This window comes from Petaurus breviceps, unplaced genomic scaffold, assembly GCF_028583685.1.
Source record: "Petaurus breviceps papuanus isolate PSGF00001 unplaced genomic scaffold, PetGlider_PUasm1.0 91041, whole genome shotgun sequence".
Classification (NCBI taxonomy): domain Eukaryota; kingdom Metazoa; phylum Chordata; class Mammalia; order Diprotodontia; family Petauridae; genus Petaurus; species Petaurus breviceps.
In genome coordinates this window covers 40,663,429-40,681,551 of record NW_027187400.1, presented here as the reverse complement: position 1 = coordinate 40,681,551, position 18,123 = coordinate 40,663,429, and the positions used below count along the sequence as shown (strand labels likewise).

Genomic DNA, 18,123 nt, shown 5'->3' with positions numbered 1-18,123 from the left:
AGGACTGGGAAGTTTCCCATAAGTCAGGATGAAAGGTATCAACCTCACTAGCCCGAGATTATCCCTCTTTTCGCCACTAGATGGTGGACGGCCATCGTTAAATGTTACCGCTACACTCAAGTGGAATGCAGAGACGGTCCAAGATGAGCAGAGGCCCTAGCCCCTTAGGGTTAGGGACAAGGAGCCCCAGAATGCTGGGCTCCCAGAGCTATTCTGTCTGCTTTTGCTAGTGGCTCTAACATCATCGATCCCTTACATGCACTCCTCCCCCCAGCCATCTCCTTCCCTTCCTTCCCTCCATCTCAGCTGTTCTTGGTAGATGGTTTTAAAAGCCACAGCCACACAAAAGCTGTTTGGCCCTCTACACCAAACTGAACCCCACACCCCTTCCTAGTGGGTTTGTCCATTTCAGACCGTGTTATCTGAGGCTGTTTGAGCCCTACTTCTAGGGGAGGGGAGGACCTCCCAAGGCTAAGACTCCCCTAGCCAATGGGGAGGGGAAAGGGCTCTGACCCTTGGCTCTGTGACCCTGGGCAAGTCATCAGCTCTCTTGGTCTCAGTTTTCTAATATGTAACATAAGAAGACAGGACTATATGATGATGCTAACTGGTGTTTCTAAAGCATTTTAAGGACATTTTCTTATCCGGGCCCCACACAAACACGTGAGGTAAATAATCATGTCTGTTTTATAGATAAGAAAATTGAGGCTTGGGGCAACTAGGTGGCCCAGTGAATAGAGCACCAGCCCTGGAGTCAGGAGGACCTGAGTTCAAATCCAGACTCAGACATGTAACACTTACTAGCTGTGTGACCTTGGGCAAGTCACTTAACCCCAATTGCCCTGCCTTCCCCCCTCAAAAAAAAAAAAAAAAGAAAAGAAAAACAAGGTTCTGAGTGATTTGGCCTTGGCTACACAGCCAATCAGATCAGAAATATGATTTGAACCCGGGCCTTTGAACTGCAAAGCAGCCTATCTACTACTGCTCCATGTTGTTAGGTTGTTTCAATCATGTCTGACTCTTGATAACCCCATTTGGGGTTTTCTTGGCAGAGATACTGGAATGATTTTGCCATTTCCTTCTCCAGCTCATTTTACAGATGAGGAAACTGAGGCAAACAAGGTGAAGTGACTTGTCCAGGGTCACACAGCTAGTGTCTGAGGCTGCATTTGAACTCAGCACTCTATGCACTAAGGCGCCACCTAGCTGCCATGCTGCCATACTGCCTCTGAGTCTTTAAGGGGCCATCCATCTCTGATGATCTATGAATCTCCCAGGACCCCAATCCACATTCTACCTCCTCCCAACTCTGCTTCCAATAGACTTAATGGAAACTATTGTTCTGAGCACACCTGGGGGTTCCCTCAGGAGCACATCTGTGCATGAATAAACCTTTTCCTCCCTCTGCTCCCCCATGCTGCCACTCTTCATTTGTATGTCTAGCAGGTTACATGTTGATTTAATAATGCAAAATCTATCTCTGACTCACTTTTGACTTCCTGTCATCCTGCAATCATGTGGCTATGGAGGGAGGGGTGGGGGTGGGTACATTGGGCACATGGAGCAAGTGCCTGGATGGGCAGTTAACCAGGGCTACAGCTACAGCCCCTTGAAAGTAACACCAGACATGTAAAAGGGTCAGTGCAAACCCAGAGATCTAGGTCTCTGCCTAGAGAGGACAAGAGGACACTTGTATCTCTGGAGCTCATAGCTGCATCAGGAAGGACTGGGGTGGGGGTGGGAGAAGGAAAGGGATGAGCCTCAAGCCCTCCCAGCGAGACTTTGCTCCATGGACTTGGGGGAAGGTATTACTCTTGCCCTGACCTTGCAGGCTGAAATCCTGCCCCCCTCTGTCCCATCCATGATTGGATCCTTCCCCATCTTTAAGTAAGAAATGATGCTTCCATTCCTATACATGTTGGTACTCTTCAGGAATGAAGGACAAACAATAATATATGTGTAGGTTTCCTGACCTAGGTTTATGGGATCCTTTCTCTAGAGTTGGAAGGGACTTCAGAGGTCCAGAAGGGAGAGGTGGCTCACCCAACCTCACACAGGTAGGATTTGAACTCAGGTCTTCTGACTCCAAAGCCAAGGTTCTTCTCACTGTCATGTACCTCCTATGTTTTCTGTCTTCCCTGGATCTAAAATCCTCTGGGCACACAGGAATTAGTAACCCCACACACTGTCTTTGCCTTTCCTACAACCTCCCCCTGATGAAAAGCGGTCTGTATCTGCTTCCTCTTTCCACCTCCAAACTTGGGGGAGTACTTATAATAGAAATCTTAGATTTTAAGCTAGAAGAGACTTCCGTGACCATCTAGTCCAACCCCATCACTTTACAGATAAGGAAACTGAGGCCCAGAGAGGTAAACTGGCTTGGTCACAAAGCTGACCTCAGGACCCCCCCCCCAACTTTACTAGGATCCCTAGAAGGTGCCCCCTTGTTTACTCTGGTTTATTTGGTCCTTATCTGTTCCTGGGGGGCTTCCACCAGATGAGCCCACCTATTCCTCAGCACACATATAATGTTGCCCCATTGGGTAGGAAACCAGATAGGGGATTCCTGACTCTGCAGAGCTAAGCTGAAGCTTGGGGCTCAGAGACAAGCATCTCAGACCTTCACAAGGCTCTCTGGAGAATTTCAGACTGACTGTCTTCTCTAGAAAGTCATCCTTGCCTCTCAAGGTCATTCTCCCTCCCCCAACTCATTGTCCCCCCCATGACACCATGTAGCAGCAAGCACCCCAAACGTCCTCAGGGTTTGCTGCCAACACAGGTTCTTGGATCTGCTTTGTTAAAGGAAAGCAACTCAAAATGGGTTAACAAGCTTACTTTAATCAGTCAAACACATATCGTTTACCTCATTCAGGGGAAAAAGGTCAGCACCCCGAACTTCAAAGTATACAGGCAGAATTATCAAGACAGAAACAGATCAAGTAGACAGATTTCAAATGTCCAACCATTACATCCATACCCAATCAACATCTGGGTTTTTCAAAGCCGGGGGGCTCTGGACAACGGCTTCCCAGAATCCATATCAAATCACAGACCACTTCTCAAAGTGAGCCCCAAAACAAAGCTGCACATCAGGGCTTATATAGCCTTCTCCTGCCTCAGAGAATGTAACAACCTTATTGACTCACTGGCCAATCAAGAAGTATCTACTGAAAAACAAGCCTCCCATCCCAGGCTCCAGGTGAACTTTAGCCTAGGGGCAGGAAAGATCTTTGAATTTACATTCCCATTACACACCACCTCCTCCCACCCCCAGTCATCTGGTTCTATAATCTTAGAGTCATCTCTGATACTCCCTCCCCAAACAGTCACTAACTTCTACCTCCACAGTTTCTGGGGCTTACATAAAAATACAAGTAACTGTCAGTCAAAGGAAACTCCCAATGAGGGCCTTGGGCATGCCTTCAAATACCCCAGTGTGTGTTCACTCCTGCTCACAAAATAGGACTAAGTGTCCCTTAAGTCCAGGATATTGCTTTAGAAGCCCTCAGAAAGGCATCGGAAGATGGCACTGTTAACTAGGAATTCCAGCACCTGGGACAAATTCTGCTGAAAGGGGCTAAGGGGACATTGGTTGTTCAGTCATTTTCAGTTGTGTCTAATTCTTCATGACCTCATGTGAGGTTTCCTTGGCAAAGATCCTGGAGTGGTTTGCCATTTCCTTCTCCAGCTCATTTTACAGACGGGGAAACTGAGGCAAACAGGGTGATGTGACTAGCCCAGGGTCGCACAGCTAGGAGGTGTCAGAGGCCAGATTTGAACTCAGGAAGATGAGGCTTCCTGACTCCAGGCCCAGCACTCTGAGCACTATGGCACCACATTGATAAGAGCTTTTGGAGTCATTCATTAGAGTCATTCATTGTGGAGAAGGGAGTGTGAGGTCCATTGAGGATCTGGCCAGGACACAGTCAACTTTAAAGGAGGAGACTGGACTACTGAGTGATAGAGGCCAGAGAAGAAATATCCCCTGACTTTCCTCCTCCTGAGCCTGCATGCATGACAAAGGTGTGGAGAGGAGCAGTCAGCCTCAGAAAGGGCCTTGTGGCATCATCTGGAGAGAGCCCGGAGGAATCCGAAAGGACAGAGATTTAGAGCTTAGAAGGGGGCCATTTTTGGGGTCCAATTCCATCATTTTGCTACTAGGAAACTGAGGCCCAGGAATGTGAAATAGCTTGACCAAAGTCACACATGCACAGTTAGTGGCAAAATCAGGATTTGAACTGAGCTCCTCTGACTCTGAAACCAGAGACTGACCTCCTGGGGTCTCAGTTTCCCTGTCTGTAAAATGGGAAGCTGGATCAGAGGGCAGTAACAAGAACAGGCAAACAATTTCAGGTTTGCAAAGTAGTTCATAGCATTGCCTTTGACCCTCACAATGACCTTGTGAAGGAAGGGCTCTCATGAGAACCATTTTATTTTCTTTTTTTTCCACTGTCACCACTTTAAAAACAGGAACGTCTGAGAGGAGTTAAGTGACTTGTAGTCAGTGAGGTAGAATTCAAACTCCTGTCTCTGATGCCAGCTCCAAGGCTCTTACCCACAACACCACGTAAGTACAGTTCTAAATTTGTAGGTGCCATGCAAAGCCCCTTGTCTCCTGGTGACAACCCCAGGCCGATCCTTCCAACTGGTGCAGGGTGAGGAAAGGGGCGGGTAGCAGAGCTGGCCATTCCAGGGTGTGGAGGGGTTGCCGGACTGAAGAATGTCACTGGCATCTGCTGACTCTGGGGGATTTCTGGCCCTGGGCTCTGCCCCCACCCAGTAGGAAAATAAGGAGGGACAGAGCCAGAAAGCCTGAGCTAGGAGTGAGGAGACCTGCCTTCTAATCCCTGCTCTGCTCCTCACCTGGGGGACCTGGGGAAAAGTTGTTTCACTCTCCAGGCGGAATGATGGGGTTCCATTAGGTGACTTCTAAGACCCCTCAAAGTCTGGATGTTCTCTACGTCTCCAAGACACTCCAGAGTAGAGAGCTAAGTTGGGCAGATCGGGCTGTAGGTGAGGAGCCAAGATGTTCTGGGTCTTGAGGCTGATGCCCAGGGGAGCCCTTCACACTGCAATCTTCCTGCAGCTGCTTGTGGAAGGTAAGAGAGCCCACTGGCCTCTGACCATTCCCATATTAGGCCTCTGATCCCAGGCCCATCAGCTACCTACTTTTCTCTTCCCCAAAGCCCGGCTCCAGACCCCACCCCAGCAGGACTTTTGGCTACTACCAGACAATGTGACGGTCGTTGAAGGAGAGGACGTTGTATTGAAATGCGGTGTCCGAGCCAGACAAGGGCATGTGCAGTGGGTGAAAGATGGTTTTGTGTTGGGCCCCAACCCTGAGATCCCAGGGTTCCCCAGATACCGTATGACGGGCAATCCTGATCAAGGTGAGTTCTATTTGGCCTCCAAGGGCTGAACTAGCAACTGCCCACGGGCAGCTGTCGTCCAGTTGTTTTCAGTCATGCCAGCTCTCCATGACCCCAATTAGGGTTTTTTGGGGCAGAGATACTGGAGTGGTTTGCCATTTCCTTTTCCAGTTCATTTTACAGATAGGGAACTAAGGCAAACAGGGTTAAGTGACTTGTCCAGGGTCACACATAGGAAGTGTCTGAGGTGGAATTTGAACTCAGCAGGATGAGATTTCCTGATTCAAGGCTTGGCAGTCTATCCACTGTGCCACCTTGCTTCCTCCCCGTGGACAGAGGACTCAGCAAAGAGTGGCCCTCAAGGAGACACAGGCTTTCCACAAGGAAAACAACTTCCTCATAATTCTAGCTTTTTGAAGATGGAATCGGTCACCTCAGAGGCCACTCATTCCCCTCACTGAAGGCCTCCAAGGAGAGGCCAGATGGCGACCTACTTGTCCATATTTATAGAAGGCAGGGATTCCTTTTCGGAGAGGGGCTGGCCACTGAGGACCCTCCTGATTCTGGAAGAACTGACCATCTACCCACAAATGGGAGTGACCCATAATCAACCCAAGCTGTTGACTCTTGCCTTGTGCCTGTGTCTCCCCGACAGGTGAATTTCACCTCCACATTTCTAAGTGTGACATCAGTGATGACGCAGAGTTCGAATGTCAAGTCAGCCGGTCTGAGACCAGCCCTGAGCTTGTCTCTCCTAGAATCACGGTCACTGTGCTAGGTATGAGATCTTCCCAAGTTCTTAGCTTTCCCTCTGCCTCGACTCCCTCCCCAGCCCCAGAACTTCCAGAGACCATCCTCCAGCCTCTGATCTTCCTAGCCAGATCCTGGGGGGAAACCTTGGGATCCAGACATTATTAACCCTGTTCTTTACATGCTTTGAGGATGTCTAGTCTTGGGGTTACTCTCTCTGACTTATGATTCTCTGCCCTCTGACCTCATGCCTCCATTAGTACCTCCTAAGGTCATACAGATGAATCCTGAGGCTGGGAGCTTGGTCACCTGGGTTGCTGGAGAGGAATATTCAGTCACCTGCACTTCTGGAGACTCTAAACCAGAGACTGAGATCATTTTTCGCCAGGGTGAGTGGATGTATGTGACTGAAAGCATCTGAGACTTTTGGTGAGACCATTAAATGATTACACAGTCACCAATTCAAGGAGGATGCATTGAGTGTTGACTGTTTTATAAAGATATGGGAGGGACTTTGTGAGGAATCCAAAGATGAATAAAATGTCATCCCTTCTGCCTCACCTCTGACACATCCTGGCTGTGTCTTCCTGGGCAAGTCCCAAGCTCCTAGGGCTCCAGGCAGCCTCTTCAGAGTATAATTGGTGACCGGGCAGGTGCCTCACAAACCAAAGCCCCTCTGTCCCCTGGTGGCAGCCCCAGTTAGAGTCTCCCAACAGTGGTACCTCCATTGATAGAGGAAACCTCCTCATCTTGGAGACTGACATCAGTCCCTGTCTGTACCCTAGCCCTGCTGTCCAGTTTGTTCCACAGTAAGAAGTATATGATATGTTCACAAATATGATAAAAGGAAATAATATTTGTCAAGCTCTTGGCACATTACACAGAAGACCATGAATGTTCCTTTCCCCTTCCAATAATGTGAGACAGATCATGAAAGGGCATTTAAAGGTACTAGGGCAGCTCAGAGAAGGATGAATGGAGTTCCTTTTGGAAGGGATTGGGGAAGACATCCTGGCAGAGGTGACATTTAACCTGGACATTGAAAGATGGGTAGGAAGTGCACAGGCAGATTTGGCCCAGAAGGGCATTCCAAGGTAAAGTGCATGAGGAGAGAGGGCAAGGAAGTCCCATTTAGCTGGAGCAAAGGGGAGCGTGAATGGGAGCTGGGAGAAGCAACGTTCTAGGAAGGCCATGGTGGCCAATTGGACTCATTGTTAAGCCAAGGAATCTGCCCGTTATCCTCTGGGCAATGGGAAGCCGTTGAATGGTCCATGCACAGGTGGGCGTAGTGATCAGAGCCAAATCTGGTGGTTTGTGCTGAATGGATTAGAGACAGGGAGGGTCTAGAGAATCAGGACACAAGAGAGGAGGCTGTTGGAATAGTCCAGGCCAGGATGCACGAGGGACTGAGCTTGCTTGTGCTGCATGGGGGCAGTGACTGTGGAAAGGAAGAGGGAGAGGACAAGATATTGCTGAGACAGAATAAACACCGTCTTGTGATTGATTGGATGTGGGAGTGGACGGTGACTGGGAGGATGGGAGGGCTATTAACAGAAGTAGGGAAGGCAGGGAGAAGGGGGTTGGGTTTGGTTGGGGAGACGGTCACCATAGGTAAGAAGCTGTTAACTGGGGTAGGGAAGCCCAGAAGTGGGACCAAAGGCAGAGGTGAGCATGTGTGGGTGGGTACAGTGGAGCAAGAGAGGCAAAACCAAGGATGTTTGGATCTTGGGGAAAGTGGTCGCTCACTGGGGGATGTGGTCCCCATTCTCCCTAACTTCTGATCTAACTCAGAGGGTCTCTCTCCCTTTCCCCCTTCTTCTGCTAACCAGACAACTGGCTGATTCCAGACGTCTTCCCCTACACAAATCCTGGAGCCCGTGAGAAATTTGTCACCACGGAGGCCACAGTCAGGTACAGGGGGCACTTGGATCCCCAAGGACCCAAATGCTTTCTCCCAATCTATTCTCCCACCTTTGAATTCCTCTCTCTGCCCAGGGTGACTCCCAAGCCCTCTGACAATGGGAAACTCCTGGTCTGTGAAGTGACCAACCCAGCCCTGAAGGAATCCTTGAAAGCTTCTTTCACCATGAACATTCTGTGTGAGCTAGGGCCCCAAGACAGGGTGGCAAGGGGAGGGAGCCATGGGCCCCTTGGGAGGCCTTATTTATCAAGAGTACCAAGCATGTTCTCATATGGGAAGTAAGTATTTATGACTCAGGATCTTGAGAAATGGGAGACCAGGGAGGGATGGCAAGGGGACTGAGTTCTAGGTCTCTTTGAAGACATCCAGAGCTGAGGAACATCTCCTTGCTGAGTACCCTCTGGCTCCCTTCTCCACAGTTCCCCCTGGCCCTCCTGTTATTGAGTGGCCTGGCCAGCTGGAGGGGAGAGCCAGAGCTGGACAGGATTTGGAGCTGCCCTGTGTGTCTCGAGGGGGAAACCCTCTGGCCACTCTGCAGTGGCTGAAGGTGAGGTGGAAACTCTACAGAGTGGTTTTGGCAATCTGGGTTTTCACTTTCAGGATCCCCTGTTCACTTTTTTCCATGTCATCCCCTGTCCCCACCCCAGAATGGAAAGGTGATCTCTACAGTTTGGGAAACTGACCACAAGCAGGCCCTGGCCCGAAGCATCCTACCTCTGACCATACAGCCAGAGGACAACGGGGCCCAGCTCAGCTGTGAAGCCCAGAACAGTGTGTCCCCTACAGCTCAAGAACATGTGATCACACTGCATATCTCCTGTGAGGATCCTGGGAGCTGCCCACTGCCCCCTGCCCCATTCCATCCCTGATGGTCCCCTTGGAGTTATTGCTTCCTCTTCTGGAGCAATCTATCCCCTTCCTCTGCCCCCAGCCTACCTAGGCCTACCCAACCTTGCTTAGTTCCCCCAGTTCTAGCTAGCACCAGAACCATGACTGGGAATTCTGGTGCCCAGGGCAAATTGAGTTCGGGGGAATGGACCTTGGGAAACAAAGCCTCAGAGAGAAAAGAGACCCTGGGACACCACCCTTTGAAGAGGGAGGCTTCCTCACAATGAGTGGGAAGATTGGCACTTTCATCCTCCATAAAAGGCATGGCTCTGGTCCATATGGTTGGGTGTAGTCACCCTTAGAGGAGGGACAGCCTTTCTTCCAGAGGAAGAGCTAATGAGTGCTCCAACTCGGAGGCAGGGGAAGGCAGGTGGCAGATGGAGCACCTTGGGGTGATCTTGGGGATGGCAATGAAGCCAAGGTGTGGAATCTTTACAGAGAGAAAGCATCTGCCCCTGTGAGTGCCCTAGCCTAGTTCTAGCTCGGTCTGGTGCCATCTTCACGTCTCTCATCTCTCCTCCTCACAGTCCCCCCCAGCTCTATCACTATCTTGGGTTCCACAAGCCTAGATGAAAACAAGACGGCACCCTTCTCTTGCTTCACCAAGTCTAGTAACCCAGGAGTCCTGCTGCGCTGGTGGTTGGGCTGGCAGGAGCTCAGACCCACAGATGTGACTGTCACTGATGTGAGGTTTGAGGGCTGGAGCCCAGGGGCCCCGAAGAGCCAGGAGCCTGGACTGGGGGAGAATCAAAGACTTGGCCCACCCTTAAGCGGAGCATGGGGAAGTCCCTGGGCTGGTGGGCTGGTGGGCTGGATGCCCAAGTTTGAGGCTCCAATTCCATCCTCAGGGGCTGTATGGTGGTCGAGTAACCATGTCCAACGTGACTCACACCGTGCGGAGGGCAGACAATGGGCTGATGCTGACCTGTGAGGCCTTTAGTGAGGCTTTTGCCAAGGAGACCCTCAAGAAATCAGTCACACTAAATGTGAAATGTGAGCCCCCTCAAAAAACCTAGTAGAATGCCCCTCCTCAACCTCCCAATCAATGGATAAGCTTTTATTAAGCACCTATTATGTGCTAGGGGTAAAAATATACAACGGACCCAGACCTGCCCTCTGTGAGCTTCTATTCTGTGGGGAATGGAGAGGGGGAAGGATGAGGGCAGAGTTTGTACCATTCACAGATAAGCAAATATAGGCTAGATCACAAAATAGATAGACAGTGCCTAGGCTGGGAGGGCACCAATAAATAGGAAAATGCTTCTTGAAGAAGATGATCCTGGAGCATCCTGACATAATACAAGGATTTCAAAAAATGAGGTGTCATCTGAGGATGGAATGGTGTAGAACCCTATCTGCCAAGAAGGCTCTTTTTGGTGGAATGAAGATTGTGTAAGAGGGAGAAATGCATCATCAGCCTGGAAAAATTGGACGGAGTCATATGATGAAGGGTTTCAAAAGCTAAACAGAGGTGTTTGCATTTTGTGCTAAAAGGAATAGGGAATCATTGCCACTTCTTGAGCAGAGGAGAGACCTGCATAGTCAGACCTATGCTTTATGAATATCCACTGGACACTGGAGATGGGAGAGGCTAGAGGCGGGGACACCAATCAGAAGGCTATTTCAATAGTCCAGGCTATTCCTGAGGATATTCCCCCTGACAGCCTGTCCCAGACCCTCATGGTTCAAGTGCAGAGGGGAGAGGAAAAGAAAAAAAGGCTCATTTCTCCCTTCTTCACCACCCACCAGATCCTATCCAAAGACTCTGGATTGAGAGTTTCCCTAAGGGGGAAAATTTTCGAGCAGGAAACCAGATTCGGCTCCTGTGTCTGGCCATTGGGGGCAACCCGGAGCCCTCCCTCTCCTGGTGCAAGGTGAGGGCAGAAAACTCAGGGTCAGGGAAGGTATTTGAGGATTCCCTTCCTAGGGGCTGCAGGTGTGTCTGCATAAAGCAGAGGGTGGGGAATGGGAATGGTGGGAGTCCGGACCAGGCTGCTAGAAAATCCCAGGAATTTGGGGCTGTCTGTAACTGGGAGACCAGTTGTATGATGAGCTGAAATGTTACTTTGGAAATTGCTGGGCGATTCTGGGACTTTACCTAAGGGTGGACAAGCTAAATGCTTAAAGAGAGGAATGTGAACCCTTCAGGACAGGTGGGTGGAGAATCAAGAGAAAGAATTCCCAAATGTGGGTCCCCTGTTGGAAGGAGGGGGAAGAGAGAAATCTCAGACTGGGAGTCGGGTGCCAAGGCATTCTGAGACTGGGGCCTGGAATGGATTGAAAGGACAAGAAGCCTGTGGTGGAGACCAAGTCAGGGATGGAGCAGAGGCCACGGAGCGTGGTGGAGAAGTCAGGGAACACCTTCTCCAGAGAGCTGATCCTGAAGCTGGACCCCAGTGACAACCAGGCTATCTATACCTGCAAGACCACTTCCAACTGCAAGGCCACCAACGACCAAGGCTCAGCCTCCACCAAGTTCCATGTGCAGTGTGAGGCATCACCTTGATCCTCTTGGGGAGGGCCTGGAATAGGAGGGGGCTCTCACACCGCTGAAGGAGGGGACCCAGGTGGGGAGGCTCCAAGGCATGGGGCTCAGGAAACTCTCACCCCTGGGGGAAAGAGGGAGATGTTGGATAGAAGTTTCTGGAAAGTTATCATACTGTGGAAACTTTGGGACAGTACTTCCTTTTTATTGCAGTCCCTCCCATCAATGTGACTATTTCAGCTAATACCTCCATTCTGCGCCCTGGAGACTCTGTGAACCTCACTTGTGTTAGCCTCAGCAGTAACCCCCCAGCCAACCTGTCTTGGGAAAAGGAAGGGGAGAGGTGAGGTCACTTTGTACTCTCCACCCCACAACCTTCAACCCCCTCCACTGAAGAATCATAGCCCTGCCTGCTCTCCAGAAGCCCAGATCCCAGAATTGTCCCCAGGGCTCCTGACACCCCTCATGTCCCCACATCTCCTATCACCCCTCACGTCCCCAGGGCTTCCAACACTCCTCCTGTCCCCATCCTTCCCAGGCTCCAAGGAATGGCCTTCAGGTACAGGCCATCCAGGTTCAGGGGCTCGGAGGCAGCAGGGAGCATATGGCTTCAGGTGTCTTCCCAGGACCATGGGGATCGTGTGACATGCAGGGCGAACAGCCCTGAGCTTCAAGAGACCGTGAGCGCCTTCTATCGGCTGCACGTGCTTTGTGCGTGTTCTATGGGGGTGAACAGTGGGTAGAAGGGGCCCATAACCCAACTACATCTATCCCTGATCCCATCACCATCCTAAACCTGAACCAGACCCTATAACTAAGCCACACTTGGTATGGTGCCTGGTGCATGATAAAGGCTTACTGTTTGCTGACTGGCTTTATCCTCCGCTCCCCAAGCCCTGACCCTCCCTCCACACATGGGTCCCAATGATCACTTTCCTTATCCACACAGATCCTCCCAAGTTCCTGGAAGATCAGGTCCTCAAAGTAGAAGCCCAGGAACATGGGGGAGCATTGCTCCCCATCTCTGTGTCTGCTAACCCAGCCCCTGAATTCTTCAATTGGAGTTTCCAGGGGAGCAAACTGAGTCCAGGTACCAGAAGTGGGAGAGAACGACCTGGCAAGAGGGTCTGTGGCCTCCAAGGGCTCTGGAAGGGGAGGACGTGTTTTTGTGAATGCTGCGTCCCTTACTTCCCAGATGGGGGTCCCAGACACCGGATCCTCCCTGGAGGAGCCCTGAAACTATGGAACTTGACTCGGGGAGATAGCGGGGAGTACCGGCTGCTGTGCCAGAACGCAGAGGGCATCAGTGAGGCCGTGGTCAGGCTGGCGGTCCACTGTGAGTAAGCTTCCCCTTGCCTGAGAATGGCCAGCCTTCCCCTCAGTGACCCCACCCCAGATTGAGCCCCTTGCCTCTCTTCCCTCCCCAGATGCCCCTACCATCCAGACCATCCCCGATGTCACAGAGGTGGACGTGGGTGGATCGGCAGAGATCCTCTGTGTTGTTGATGCCAGCCCAGTCCTTCCTGGCATGTTTCAGTGGGAGAGGCTGGTAAGGGATTCCCCTACAACCCCAGCTCCAGCCTCCACTTCAGTGCTGTTCCTTTTCCTGATCCAAACCTCAGTCCTAGGCTATAGATCCCCAAGCCCAGTCCCAGGCTGCCACCTCCTGGCTCAGTGACATTCCTACAGGGTCTCAGCCAGGTCTCCTGCCCTGCCCACCCTCCAGACTTGATTTCCACAGTTCAAAGGAAGACCCTTTTCTTGACCCTAGATATCTCTTATAGCAGGGATTTTGCCTGAATCATCTCCGCAATTGCAGGGGCTTTCCTGGAGTTGTCCAAATGCTTATTTTCTGTGCCTCTGCTGCTGGAGAGGACAGACAGGCAGCAGGCAGGGGAGATCTGGTTTGGGGGTGTTCAGGGCAGCCCTACCGCTAAAAGGCAGAACCAGCATTTAGAGTGGGGGCGGATTGGGAGGATGGGTTTCTGGCCTTTGCCGGATTTGTGTCCCTGAAGGGAGAGGAAGAACAAGACCTGGAGGGTATGGAACAGACTTCGCAGGGATTGACAGGACGGCTACAGATCCCTAAGGCTACTTTGGAGCAGGCTGGACCATACCAGTGCATTGTGGACAATGGGATACCTCCCCCTGCCCGCAGGCTCTCAAGGCTTATTGTGAGATGTAGGTAAAATTGGGGGAACCCCAATATGGACTCTCACACTAAGCTTATCTTGACCCCCAAATCTCCCACCCTGGGCCTTAAACTTGATGCCCCACCATGCTCCTCAGAAGTCCCTCACTGTGACCCCTTGGAGTCTTAGAGCTTAGAGAAACCAGCTGCGTCCCACCATTCCTTACATGGCAAAAGTCTTCCTCTTATGCCGTTCCTCATTGTCTCCTTCAAGTTGCTCCTGAGGTTGAATACCCTCAGCCTCTCACGAAGGTGGCTGCCGCTGGGGACCGGTCCAGCTCAGCCACCTTACACTGCCGGGCACGGGGTGTCCCTAATGTTGTCTTCACCTGGGCCAAGAATGGGGTTCCCCTGGACCTCCAAGACCCCAGGTCAGTACCCACAACGATGGCAGATCCTCACTGACCCACACATCCTCTGCTTTCTACATGCCTCCTAACCCCACGTGGAATTGATCTCAATCTCTCCCCTTCCCACTCCTTGACCCCTGGCAATATGAGCATTTCACTGTGGAGATGTCTCCCCACACCCAATTACTAATCCCACACACCTATTCTCATTCCCTGACACCATTTCTCACAAATCTTGGCCTCTGACATCACCCTCCACTTGTCCTAAACTCTCACTCAGCCCCTAGCACTATATCCTCTGATCTCAACCCCATCTGAGTCTGCAGCTCCATCTGTTCTGATTCCTATCACTACCACCATCACCACTGCCACCATCACTACCACTACCAACACTGACGCCACCACTGCCACTGCCACCACTGCTGCCACCCCCACCGCTGCCACCACTGCTGCCACCACTGCCACCACAGCCACCACCACCACCATTGCCAGACCTTACTTCATTCCTTATCCCCTCCCTTTCTCCCAGATATACCGAACATACCTATCATGAGGGACCAGTTCATAGCAGTGTCCTCACCATTGCCAACATCACGGCTGCCCAAGACTATGCCCTCTTCACTTGCACAGCCACCAACAACTTGGGCACTGACCACACCGATATCCAGATCGTCAGCATTAGTATGGCTTGGGGTGGGGCAGGAAAGGGGAGGGCAGAGCCTCTAAGGCAAGGGATCTTAGCCTGGGGTCCATAGACCCCCAGAGATTGCAGTGGGGTCCACAAACTTGAATGAGAAAAAATCTTTATTTCATCAAAACTGGTTTCCTTTATCATTCTATGTATTTTGTGCCTACAAAACATAATTCTGATAAGGGGCCCACAGGCTTTACTGAAGGGGTCTACAATATACAAAATTGACTTAGAACCCTTGCTAGGAAAGTCTCTTGTTCCACAGCCTGAAAGATTACATGTATCCCTCACTTCATGAAGTATCCATACTCCTGAGGAGAAGGGTTAGGTATGTTTTGAATTTTTGCCACACAAAAGCTCCAAGGAGTTAGGAGAGTTTAATCTTTTAAGAATATCTGTGGCCCTTTCAGAAAAGCAAAAATCAGGCTCAATCATCTTGTTAAGAGGTAATTTCCACCCCTCCCACCTCGTCCCTCTTTTAATTTGGTTTTATAAATTCAAGTTTTCATATGTTGAGGTTGATCAATGAAAGGTAGGCCTGCCTGGGTCCAGGGAGGAAATGGGCAGAGAATGTGGAAGGGGGAGCACAGGGAAGGTGGTTTTCTGTCACCTCTCCCCTTGACAGGTCGGCCAGACCCTCCAACAAACCTAAAGGTCATGAATATCACCCGCCACTCTGTGGGCTTGGAGTGGAAAGCAGGCTTTGATGGGGGCCTGGAACAGAGATTCCGTGTCAGGTAGGGGCCACACTGGGCTGAGAGGACAGAGTGGGGAGGCAGCAGGCTGAAACTGAGTGGCCCACTCATCTATAAGCTCCCTATGATCAATGCAGGTATGAGGCACCTGAGATACCAGGGTACCTGTACGTGGATGTCTTCCCACCTCAAGCCACCTCCTTTACTGTGGATGGTCTTCGACCTTTCACCCTATATCGTTTCTCTCTGCTGGCCACCAATGCCCTGGGGGACAGTGACCTTGCTGATCGGGGAGCCCGCATCCCGGTGACCACCATGGGTACCTGAGGGAAAGGTGTTGGGGAAATTTAGGCATTAGGGAGTCCGTGGAAAGAGCAAGAACTACAGTTCCCATCCCTTGGACAGTCATCCAGAGACTCTTGCCTTTGCCACCTAGGGAAGGGGCAAGGGAAGAAGCATTTATTCAGAGCCAATTCCACGCCAGGCCTATGCTAAGCACTTGACAAATACTATATTATTTGGTCCTCACAACAGCCCTAGCAAGTAGGTGCTATTGTGATCTTCATTTTCCTCAGTTGAGGAAACCAAGGCAGGCAGAGATTAAGTAATTTGCCCAGGGTTACACAGCTAAGACGTGTCTGAGGTCAAATTTGAAACCTGACTCCAGGCCCAATGACCTACCCACTACAGAAGGAGGAGCAAGGACATTTAGGCATAGGGTACCACTGTGGACAAAGACAGAGAGACCAGAGATGAAAGGTCATGTTCTGGTAGCAGAGAGCTATCTAGTTTGATTAAGACATAGAGGGCATGGAAAAGAGTAATGGGAGAAAAGATAAGGAGATAAGGTGACTGTGGACTGTGGGAGATCTTGGGTGTTGGACATGACCAGATGGACCCATGAAGGACTGAAAGATATTGGATTTTGAGCTGGAAAGTGCCTTAGAAGCCATGGAGAGGCAGGTGATGCTGGTAGCTGAGTGAAGGAGGATGTAGAGAGGCCAGAGGTGCTAGGATGCAGGTGGTAGGTCATGCAGGTCCTGTCTGTAGTTGAGGAAACACAGCAGAAATATGGAGGAAGGGAATGGCCATGGGTGAGATGGGCTCAACAGATGTGGTCACGGTTTGACTCAGAGAATTGAGGGAGAGAGAAGGGCTAAAGATAGCCCTGACTACTCAGCTTTCTGGGACGGGGTGCATAATGGTGCCCATGATGATGCAGACTCCATTTAGAGAATCTTCATTTAGGTTTGGCTGGGAGAGAGAGCAAGGTTAGGCAGTATTAGAGGGGCATCCTGTCATCCTGGGGTCAATCCAACCCACTCATTTTCTTTTGCTAGGTATTGAAGACTCATCTGAAAAGACAGAGGACCAGTTCCCTATAGAACCTGGTGAGGCCTTCCTGGAACCAATTTCCATTATTCTTTTGCCTAAGAAAAGAAATCTGTCTTACTATCACCACCTACTTAGCTCTTTTCCATAACTTACCTGCTCACTCCATTTGGCCCCATCCACATCTCCTGCCATCCCCTTGATCTGTCGATTAAATTTCTTTTACTTCTTTCTTTTCCACTCAGAAGCCCTTCCACACTTTCCATTCCTTTTTTACCGAATTTAATTCACCAACTATTTACTGAGTGCCTACACGATACCCAGTCCTGAACAAGGCGCTGGGAAAGGGACAGAGAAAGTTGCAAGATATGGTTCTTGCTTTTGGATATCTTAGGGTCCTGTAGAGGAGATAAGATTTATATGTACACGAAGTAATCTGTGAATACTACAGAACAAGATGCACTATAATCTAGGGTTAAACAAAATCTATACTTTAGGTAGCCAGGTGGCTACCATGATTAGAGCCCTGGACCTGGAATCAGGAACCTGGCTTTAAAATCTGGTCTCAGATTAGCTGTGTGACCCTCAACAAGTTATTTCTTCTCTGTCTTCCTCAGTTTCCTCATCTGTAGAATGGGGACAATAACAGCACTTACCTCCCAATATTGTTGTGTGGATAAAATGAGATGTTTGTAAAGCGCTTTGCAAACCTTCAATGGCTACAAAATGCTAGTTATTTTTATTACATATTTGTTTGGGGCAGTCATGAAAGAGGTGAGCTTTGAGCTGGGCTTTGAAAATTCAGTAGCATTTTTCTGGATAAGGACATTTCAGGCACAAGGAGCAGCCACAGTGTCAAGGAGCCCTGACTGGAGCAGAGGTGCATGTTGGGCAGGGATGGGAGATAGGACTGGAAAGAAAGGCTGGGGTTGGATCAGGAAGGGTGAATGCCAGGTAGAGGTATCCTGGGTCCTGTACACAGTGGGGAGCTATTATAGGTTTCTCACCAGGGATAATAGATATAGACCTGAACAGGACTTTAGAAGTCGTGAGTCTAATCTTTTCATTTTACAGATTAGGAAACTGAGGCCCAAGAGGCTAAGTGATTTGCTCCAGGTCACACAGGTGGCATCGCTGGTATTTGAACTTGGTTCTCTGATGCCAAATCCAGCGCTCTTTGCAGATAAATATTCTGGCTTCCTCACTGTCCCTTGAATAAAACATCCCCACCCCCATTCTCAGCTCCTCGACCACCCCCCTCTCCCCACAAGGCATTAATACAGAGTAGATGAGAGGTAATCTCCGAGAGAAAGCCCTAGCAGTGGGGGAGGCAGAAATGGGGGGGGGGGGGGACCCAAAAGGAGAAGGTGAGATTCGGAACTTTTGTCTGAGGAAGCCAGAAGGTGGAGTCAAGGAGAAAGAGTGCTCCAGGCCGGGGCAGGGGTGGGGGA

The 18,123-nt window shown here is 50.4% G+C and overlaps 1 protein-coding gene across 1 annotated transcript in view; it reads left to right on the top strand.

Moving 5' to 3' along the window:
- Window positions 1-4,797: 4,797 nt before the first annotated feature.
- Window positions 4,798-18,123, top strand: part of NPHS1 (NPHS1 adhesion molecule, nephrin) — a 15,790-nt gene continuing 2,464 nt past the window's right edge. Inside the window, exons 1-23 of the mRNA XM_069078682.1 lie at window positions 4,798-5,099; window positions 5,187-5,390; window positions 6,025-6,147; window positions 6,380-6,508; window positions 7,949-8,030; window positions 8,115-8,218; window positions 8,460-8,587; window positions 8,688-8,859; window positions 9,456-9,613; window positions 9,777-9,921; window positions 10,678-10,802; window positions 11,213-11,417; window positions 11,627-11,756; window positions 11,952-12,124; window positions 12,363-12,503; window positions 12,609-12,749; window positions 12,841-12,962; window positions 13,429-13,594; window positions 13,819-13,975; window positions 14,484-14,635; window positions 15,271-15,382; window positions 15,478-15,659; window positions 16,681-16,731. Coding sequence (XP_068934783.1) covers window positions 5,027-5,099; window positions 5,187-5,390; window positions 6,025-6,147; window positions 6,380-6,508; window positions 7,949-8,030; window positions 8,115-8,218; window positions 8,460-8,587; window positions 8,688-8,859; window positions 9,456-9,613; window positions 9,777-9,921; window positions 10,678-10,802; window positions 11,213-11,417; window positions 11,627-11,756; window positions 11,952-12,124; window positions 12,363-12,503; window positions 12,609-12,749; window positions 12,841-12,962; window positions 13,429-13,594; window positions 13,819-13,975; window positions 14,484-14,635; window positions 15,271-15,382; window positions 15,478-15,659; window positions 16,681-16,731 — 3,175 coding nt within the window. The 5' untranslated portion in view covers window positions 4,798-5,026. The remainder of the gene's footprint in view (window positions 5,100-5,186; window positions 5,391-6,024; window positions 6,148-6,379; window positions 6,509-7,948; window positions 8,031-8,114; window positions 8,219-8,459; window positions 8,588-8,687; window positions 8,860-9,455; window positions 9,614-9,776; window positions 9,922-10,677; window positions 10,803-11,212; window positions 11,418-11,626; window positions 11,757-11,951; window positions 12,125-12,362; window positions 12,504-12,608; window positions 12,750-12,840; window positions 12,963-13,428; window positions 13,595-13,818; window positions 13,976-14,483; window positions 14,636-15,270; window positions 15,383-15,477; window positions 15,660-16,680; window positions 16,732-18,123) is intronic.